Source organism: Haliotis cracherodii, unplaced genomic scaffold (assembly GCF_022045235.1).
Source record: "Haliotis cracherodii isolate W230 unplaced genomic scaffold, xgHalCrac1.p SCAF_7, whole genome shotgun sequence".
NCBI lineage: Eukaryota > Metazoa > Mollusca > Gastropoda > Lepetellida > Haliotidae > Haliotis > Haliotis cracherodii.
The window spans coordinates 60,536,942-60,546,103 of NW_027266330.1; the positions used below are offsets into that span (position 1 = coordinate 60,536,942).

At 39.6% G+C, this 9,162-nt stretch overlaps 1 protein-coding gene across 1 annotated transcript; it reads right to left on the minus strand.

Moving 5' to 3' along the window:
- Window positions 1-3,848: 3,848 nt before the first annotated feature.
- On the minus strand, window positions 3,849-8,809 carry LOC139448284 (S-adenosylmethionine-dependent methyltransferase Rv2258c-like). The gene is made up of 5 exons (XM_071229825.1): window positions 8,738-8,809; window positions 8,149-8,340; window positions 6,305-6,498; window positions 5,165-5,287; window positions 3,849-4,796 (listed from the first exon to the last, which is right to left on the minus strand). Exons 2-5 carry the CDS (start codon window positions 8,307-8,309, stop codon window positions 4,234-4,236), a joined length of 1,041 nt encoding a protein of 346 aa, XP_071085926.1. The 5' UTR covers window positions 8,310-8,340; window positions 8,738-8,809; the 3' UTR covers window positions 3,849-4,233.
- Between the last annotated feature and the right edge of the window lie 353 nt (window positions 8,810-9,162).

The window sequence follows — 9,162 nt, forward strand, 5'->3', positions numbered from 1 at the left end:
CCAGTCAAACCAAGGAATGTAAGTGGCATTGCTTTCTTTGGAAATCGTTAAGATATGCGCCCCTTAGCATTATTTAACAATGCATTATCAAGGTTGATGCAGACGCCTATCTGAAAATTGATTACTCAATACTCCTCTGGGATTTTACATCAGATGAGGTATGTGGAACTGACGAAGTAAAGGGGGTTAACTCGGATGTGTATCATGATAAGATTCTAACAGGGAACTGACCATGCCACTTCTTCAATCAGATGATATTGAACATTGATTGAATGATGCTATAAACTGGAAACGTCTGGAAAAGTCAGTGACGAAATGAACAAAAACTTCCCATGATTCGAGTGAATGCAATAAAAAGGGGAAGAGTAGACACCCATAGTTGAAAATTGAATGATACGTGTAAGGCTCAAAAGACATGGTGCAGAAGGTCGGTGCAATATAAACCGTAGTTAAAGCATATGTCTGCAAAGAGAGAAAAGTGAACATAGAAGTAAAATTCATAAACAACATTAAGTTATTTGCGAATAGAATGACAATGACTTTTGGAATAAAGTTGGAAAACTGGGAGTCGGGAATTAAAGGGAGAAATCAATTTCACTGAAGATGGTCCCACATCTGGAGATAAGGAACATGGCATGGACAAATGGAAAACATGTTATGATTGTCTGTTGAATGGAGAGAGGGAAAACAAGGATACCGAATGTGTTATTCAGCTGCTGATGATATACCACATGATTCCTGCAACAAAGACAAAACCCTGGAACAAGAGTAGAACGTAAAGTAGAAAAGCACAAGGCGTTGAGGAAACACCTGCACAACTGAGGAACGAACAATTAAACCCCTTCATAGAATTCTTAATGACTGCTTTTTAACTTCACGTATACCAGCCATGTTGGGAGGCATTATCATTCCAATCCCGAAATACTCGTCCAGTGACCAGAGGGAGCCCCTTGCATCTGGAGCAAATACGTATGGTTTACTGTTGTGTACTAAACTCCCGTCTAACAGAATAAGCAGAGAATGATATTCTTGATGAAGAGCAGAACGGATTCAGGTGAGGCAGGTCGACAGTCGATCACATAACTAGGAGAAAAGAGAAAGTTAATGAGCAATCCAACGTTTACAGCTCTCTCTACAAGATCGTACATGTTCATGATTCAAGGAAAATCCAAAGTTGTGCATTTCAGATGCCCGTCAGCTCCAAGATCGCAAACAGTATTATTGTGCAGGAATGGTAAACTAATACTCTGTGAAAACTACCAGTATCTTGGCGTTTTACTCAGGGAACACTTAAATTATAATCTGAAGGCAAACTGTAGAGTCAAATCCGCGAACAGAACCCTCGAACTGCTCATTCCAAAGTACAAAACAAAGGGTTGAATGCCATGTAATGTATACACCAAGCTGTATGACAAGATGGTATGGTCTGTTCAAATCTACGGAGCTGCAATTTGGGGGACAGACGAGTATTCGGTTGTGAACGCTTTGGTAATGGTTGCGAGAGATTGGAAAATATTTTCGATCACAGAATAGAAGAATGACATTATATGATAAAGACGTTATCATGCATGTGTGTTTGGAGATGGTAAGTATCCTGTATTACGAATAAATATTACGTATTTAGCTCTCCAAGGCTCCCTAATAGAGCATTTATTCCTAAAACAGGATATTTACTATCTTACAACACACTCGCGTGATAACCTCTATATATTATCACGACTATACCACAGAGAAGAAACTTAACTGCCCCTAGTTCCGTGGATACAGAAACGCCTACATGAAAAGTAGATGTGGGGTGGCTCTTTTATGCGTAGACAGGACGACATGAAATTGTATACAGATTTTGTTTTCTTTCACATTAGTATTTTTGTATAACATCTAATTAGAGGTGTATAAACTTTTCAAGACCTTGCGTTGATTAGGTCCTCAGCAACACATGCTTGCCGTAAAAGGCGACTATGCTTATCGACTGTGCTTGTCGTAAGAGGCGACTAACAGGATCGGGTGGTCAGGCTCGCTGACTTGGTTCATGCATGTCATCGTATCCTAATTTCGTAGATGGATGCTCATGACATCAAAAAATGGATTGTTTGGTCTAGACTCGATTATTTCAGACCACCGTCATATAGCTGGAGTATTGCTGAGTGCAGTGTTATACAATAATCAGGGTGGGTGCGTTAATCCAGCATGTCACGATTTCACTCAAAATTCAGCTGATATATTATGGTGTCTGATAAATAGTTGCCCATTAAGCGTCACAGTATGTATGTAGGCATTAATTCTTGAAAAGAAATTCTTCAATGACAAATTAGATTTCGACTACTACTACTACTACTACTACTACTACTACTACTACTACTACTACTACTACTACTTTCAATCAACAGCCTTAATGCTTTAACTTTCTGTTGACTCGGGTTAGAATACGTCTTCAGGAAACCAAAATTGATCGGGTGGTCAGAATTGCTGGATTGGTTGGTGCGTGTCATCGTATCCCAAGTGCGTACATCGATGCTCATCTGGATCAAACTCGATTATTTACAGACTGCCGTCATTAAGCTGAACTATTGCCAAGTGCGGCGTTTAACAAAAAAACAACAAATAACTTTCTGTTTATTTATTGCCTCATAAAATGGAGATCTAAACAAACAGAATGAACAGGAGTTTATCAGGGAAACATATTTCTAACCCAAACAGCAATGCGTAAAACATACAAAGGAATATTTAACGAGGGAAGTTCGTGGCTTCACATGGACCGTCAATATTAGTCACACATCAGCAAGATTTCAGCCATGCTCCGTCTTGGTAATCGCTGCCCTGTAGCCTGCGTAGACAGGCAGTCAACACGTCTCAACTGGAAACAACTCTACAGAAGTGATTTGAGTTTTGGGAAGAAATGCTGGGACACTCATAAGTAATTCAAATTTACAACTGCACCCCTGCCTTGCGTAACGTGTGATGTGGGCATTCACACTGGCTAATAGACCATATATTGATCAGGAGGAGAGCGTTGGAACATCTGATCTGATCACGCATTATCAATTATTCTGTTTTAAAAATTCTGATTACGTCACACAAAGTTACATTCAATGTTGCATATTATAAAAAAGCTCTGTTCTAAAGTTTATTCATTGTCCATATCTGTAAACCTCGATGTTAAACAGAAAGTATTTGAATAACGATACTGATAAAACGTTTACTTAGTTGTTCATATTTAATGCTATTCCTCTCCATGTCAGATGAAACATGTCAGAAGAAAACTGTTATACCAAATGTGACTTCATATAACATTAGGGCCACAACTACACTGTGACTGCAGATGAAAAGACTAAAGCAAACGGAATGAAAGTTGTGGATTTTCATCAATGGCGAATGTATCAGTCAAAGTAAACATTTACAGTAAACTACGTTTATAACGAACACATTTATAACAAACTGAGGGATACAACAAACTGGTCTTTTTGGTCCCTGCCATTTGCTGTATATACGTTGCACATATGCTTAAAACGAAGGAAGGTTATAACGAACTAAAATTAGCGGTCCTTTTGAATTCGTTATAACCGTACTTTACTGTACCAATATTGAGGTGATCAATCGGCATGTGATGTTTGTAATTTTCTGTCTTAACCAGACCAACAAAATATGGCAGAGTCGTGTGACCATACCTGATAGGTCCAACATCAAAGAGATTTTGCATCCATGTGGATATTAGTGAGTGAGTGAGTGAGTTGGGTTTAACGCCGCTTTTAACAGTATTCCAGTTATATCAGGGTGTGTCAGCTTAATGCGGGAGGAAAGCCGGAAGTGATGCAAGTCTCAGACGTTTATCACTTCGGTGAAACCCACGAGCACGGTATGGTGCTGACAAACCTAGAAACATAATTGGGGCGAACCGGGATTCGAACCAACAATCATAGGTTTCTGACGTGTCCAAGGGACGCAACTCTGCACAGCGAAACGCGGCGCCTTAGGTGACTGGGTCACCCGTGCCCCCTGAAGATATTAGATGCTTATTACCCGGAGTTACAAGAATTTCAGACTCGTTGTCTATCAGGTCCTCACATGCATTATTAATACTTAATCTTTTTACACGATCTCAAATAATTATGATATCCTGATATACTAGTATTAAATGCTGCACTGATCTATCTAAAAAAAACTTTCCTGGAACTAAACTCTTCTAAAAAGCTTAAAGCTTTACAGATTTATGTCACTGTACAATACAAATGAAATCTACTTCTGACAGACAAAGTGTATCTCATACTCGTCTGTGCGACTCACAGACTCGTTGATGATGGTGAAACCGGCTTTAGCAACCATCTCTCTTGCCAAAGGTGCACCCCATGTAGCCCCAAGTGCTGCAGAGTCAGGCCTGCGCAAGCTTTCCGGAATACACAAGAATGTGCTTGCCGAGTAGTAGAACATAGCTGAAGCATTAGCAATGTTGCCAGTTATGCCTCCCTCTATTCCAACCTCAATCATGCTGAAAATACCCCCTGGTTTCAGACACTGGTAAATGTCGTTTAAGGCTTTCTGTGGATATGTTAAGTCATGAATAACTAGACGGGTGAGTATCCAATCAAAACTCTCCTTGTAGCTTTCAGATATAGTTTCAATATTGTCTGTGTCATAAGTGACATTCTGAAGGCCCTGGGTGCTTGCTTCCTCTCTGGCTTGAACCAATGGCGCACTTGCTACATCAAAACCAAGGAAGGTGCTGTTCTTGAATCGCGAAGCTAATTTGTTTAAAATGATTCCAGTCGCGCAACCAAATTCTGCAACCTTGATTCCGGATTCTGTATTAAAAAACAAACAAGTTAAGTAAGACATAAGACAGAAACCTTGAAATACCTCATAATTAGCACTCACAAGTAACATATCAAACACAATTCCTAACATCAACATATAGTCGAGTAGTGTCAATATTAAATAATGTTAAGTTAAAACATATCAGTGCAATACCTGCGTCCATTTCATGCATATATGCCTTCATTTGGTTTCCCTTGTAAAGTAAATATTTGGAAGATAGGTACGTGGCACAAAGGCATATAACCTTTGAGCTCTTGTAATTTTATTAATAAACTATTGCATAATTGTGATCAAAATTGGTCGTTTACGCGGGAATTGTTGTATTGTGCTCCAACTCGTCTATTCGTTTACCCACCTAACTTTGGCAGCAACAGAGGAATGGCAGACAGGATATCTGTATCAATCATATCTTTCTTGACTACGACCAAAATGTCTGTCAATGTTTCAAAAAGCCCAGGGGTTTGACTGTAGACTATTCCTGTAAATAGGAGAAGTACCATAAGATTAAAAGGCCAACACCAACGCAACTGAGAGAAAGCGTCAGGTACATAAGATCACTTCGTTTCACAAAATTATGCACAGAGATAAAAGCTGAAAGTATGTATGAATTTGCACAGTTAATCAAATAGTGATGATACCAAGTGTTCGCGAAAATGTGAGTGTATCCTCCCCTACCAGTGGCACCCATCACAAACACATGCAAAGGCAAATGAATTGTTCACCTGACCCGTGAAGATCCGGGGTAAAGTAGGTATTCAGCAACCCATGCTTGCTGTAAGAGGCGACTTACGGGATCGGGTGGTCAGGCTCGCTGTCTTGGTTGATGCATGTCATCGTATCCCAACTGCGTGGCTCGATGCTCATGATATCACTTACTGAATTGTCTGGTCCACATTCGATTATTGAGACATTTGAGATACAAAGGTAACTGAAACTGTACATTTGACATCCTTTGTTTGACAAGGAAATGGGGACACAGAAATGAAGCTAATAAGTCATATACCATCTTTGTATCTGCCTAACATCTTTTAAGTTGTGATTAAACAATGTTTAATGAATTGTATTGAATTGAATAAGGAAGATCATGCATATATGGACAATATGTCAATGAGTGAACCTTGGTTATGTGTGCCTTATAAAGGGCTAGATATTATTATTTTGTTATATTATTGATTCTTAGAGTACCTTTTCTAACAACAGTTACAATTGTTTCATAAAGTTGAATCACTTTCTACATGATGATTAACTTATGGTCAACTTCAAAGCATAAATACCCCTGTTTTTCATGATCAAGACCATATCGGATTCCTCATGGGAAGAGCTGATAATACTCATGTTCCAGACCTGTGTGTCGATTGAAAACTCGACTTGTACGCGACTGTGTTTCTGCATGTTCACTCTCAACAGGATTACAACTCATGTCGAGAAATAGGAATGTAAATAAGTGTCTGCACATTATAGTGATGACATTCATGTGAATGTACAATGTCCTTACCACCAGTGTTCCGTTGTTGAGCACATTCCTTGATACTGGCATGTCTCAAACCAAACTGTGGCAAAAATCTGGAAAACACAGATATTGTATTGAATGTGGCCTTGCGGTCATCTGGAACATGGAACTGGGTGGACGAGTCGTCCACGCTGATGACCTCCCCGACAGCGAGTGAACCAAGTATCTCACGCACATACCTGTGGAAATTATAATATATATATAATTATTATTAAAACATTTATTTATCACTAACGTGCTCAAAGCTCCTAATGATACGAGGGCTGGTAAAATATTATTAAGGATGACTAACTTGCAACTATGGGCCATAAGAAAGTGAACTAGTCAAGATAGTACATTGTGTGAGTAGTTCCTTGCAAGCATATTTGGTCTGTTGAGGCCGTTTGTATATTAGTGTCAGGCAGTTGAATGTGATAGGGGTCCAAATGAACACAAAAAAACCCGAAAAGAACGAGTACCGAGCAGTCATCAAGTTATTTACTGTAGGGACTGTACTCCCTGCAAAATTCATGACCGCATATCACAAGTGTATGAGGATAAGCGCTCTACCTATTCTACAGTTAAGCATTGCGCAGCTGCATTTAAGGCTGGGAGGAAAAGCTCTGATGATGACTCTTGGTCTGAACGTCACTCTACTTCCATCAATAAAGTATCAATCAATGGATAGAAAATCTTATACTGTTAGATACACGAATTACCATTGCTGAACTTGAGGAAGACACAGATCTAAGCCATGGACTCGTTCAAACTTGTATTCATAAACATTATCAGACGAATAAGATATATGCTCCTTGGGTACAAAAAGGTTTCTGAATTCTGATCAAAAGGAAAAAAGAACTGACATTGACAGAAAATTTAGAGCTAATTGGGGAGAAAAATATTAGTATAGGGGGATGAAACATAGGTCTACTACTATGATGGAGCCATTCCACTTCTCTGGCACCAAAGAAATTCAAGTCTTTATGATCAGTAAGGAAAGTTATGTCCACTGTATTCTGAGATGCACAGGGGGTGATCCTTGTTGATTGCTTAGGAAGTCAAAAGACGATTACCGGTGCCTACTATGCTGATTTGCTTTCATCGCCTGAGAGATTCTATCAAAGAAAAGCGGCGAGCAATGCTGACTGCTGGAATTCTACTACTTCATGACAATGCCTCTTCTTACACCTCTCGACTTGCAAAGGCTGCTGTGCGACAGTATGGTTTCGAAGAACCTTCTCATCCTCCATACTCGGCAACCTGACACCAAGTGATTTCTAATGTATGACGACAACACTGACCTCAAAGCTGTCGTGAATAGGTTTGTTCAGGGTGGTTTCAGGAAACATCTTCCTTACTGGAATTAAAAGTCTTAAGAGAAGACTTAAGATACATCTATTGAAAAACTGGGAGATTATGTTGATAAATGCAACAACAAAAAATATCCTCACAATTATTGCTTTTGTTTGTTAGGCTTACAACTTTTTTACCAGCCCTCGTATATATCTCTTACAATATAAACTCAATCGACCCATTGGTATGGAGCAACGTCACTTTGTTTGTAGGAGACGTTCTGGGCAGTAACCACCTTCGTAAACGTTCAGGGTCCCGAACTTCTTGAGTAAAACGTAAATGGCGGCACAACAGAATATGTATGAGATGCCCTCCGACCCCTACCGCCCCTACCCCCCCCCCCCCCCCCCCCCCTACCCACCTCCCTTTATCAATCTATGCCTGCTATGTCTAAATACATAATATGTATAAGATTGGTCCCCCCTATCAATCTATGTCTATCAATGTTCTTATGTTCTTACCAGTTCGTCACTGCTTCATCATTAAACGGTATTTACCTTTCTCTAAGGTTCAGCTTGTCAGCAACCTGCTGTGATGTGAGAGGGACGTTGGCTTCCATCAACATCTGCACCACGCCCAACTCCCTTGCCAGGGACAAGCTTAACATGACACTACCGGCGCCGAAATAGTACATCATCTTCTTGTGGTAGTCCGACATCGTCTCAAGTGTAGTAGTGCTTCCGTTGAGCCTGCCATAGATGTGTAACTAAAACAATTCCCACACTAAACCTATCACAAATAAGGCCATTTTAACCAACGTATTGATTTATTGTAAGTTTGTGAAGCATTTTTAATGTCAAACTGTTTCGCTTTCAAATCTGTTGCAAGCTGTCCTTACAGTTAAGATATCACAGCATCTCGCAACAAACATCTCCGCACACAAACACACTTCCTTTCGCACTCACGTATAGTTCAGTCTTTGCTTCACACAACGTTTTCGCTGACGGGACTATTTGACCTACTCCGCTTAGATAACCAAAAGGACACAATAAGAAAACTTTCGTTTCTGTCAAGCCTGTTGTTTATCTCATAATGTTTTGCTAGCCATACTTCACAGACATTTCTGTTCAATTCTCTAACCCTCACCTGAATTTCTGTCAAATGTAGGTTCGCTGTTAAATCAGCCACTAACACGTCTGTGTGCTACTCGACGCTCTCAATTTGGGTCAAGTGGGCCAAGTCTCCCAAGTGATTGTGTAATGTTATCTGCTGATGAGTCATAAGAAAACTACTTGTAAATCTATCGTTGACATATGGTATTAAAAATATTTCAGTATAAACACGCATTAGGGAAAATTTACTTTGATAGGTGTTTTGTTGTTGAGAATTAACCGTCTTGTAGCTGTCTGTTATAGTTTTCGTATTCACTCACCTGAAATCAAGACGAAAATAGATAGCGAATTACCGAAATAATAAATGTCTATTTATTAAATGTTTTGTTTACCTCAATGCACAATAAGAGTGAAAGTATTGTTTCAGAATAGCGACACTAAACTGTCCCCAAACAAGTC

Bases quoted from the DNA above. Each gene is read 5' to 3' on its own strand.
- LOC139448284 (XM_071229825.1), bottom strand. From the start codon at position 8,309: ATGTCGGACTACCACAAGAAGATGATGTACTATTTCGGCGCCGGTAGT. The intron at 5,288-6,304 runs GTAAGGACATTG...TCCTATTTACAG, and splicing joins TCAACAACGGAACACTGGTG to GAATAGTCTACAGTCAAACC. The intron at 4,797-5,164 runs GTGGGTAAACGA...TTTTTAATACAG, and splicing joins TCTGTTGCTGCCAAAGTTAG to AATCCGGAATCAAGGTTGCA.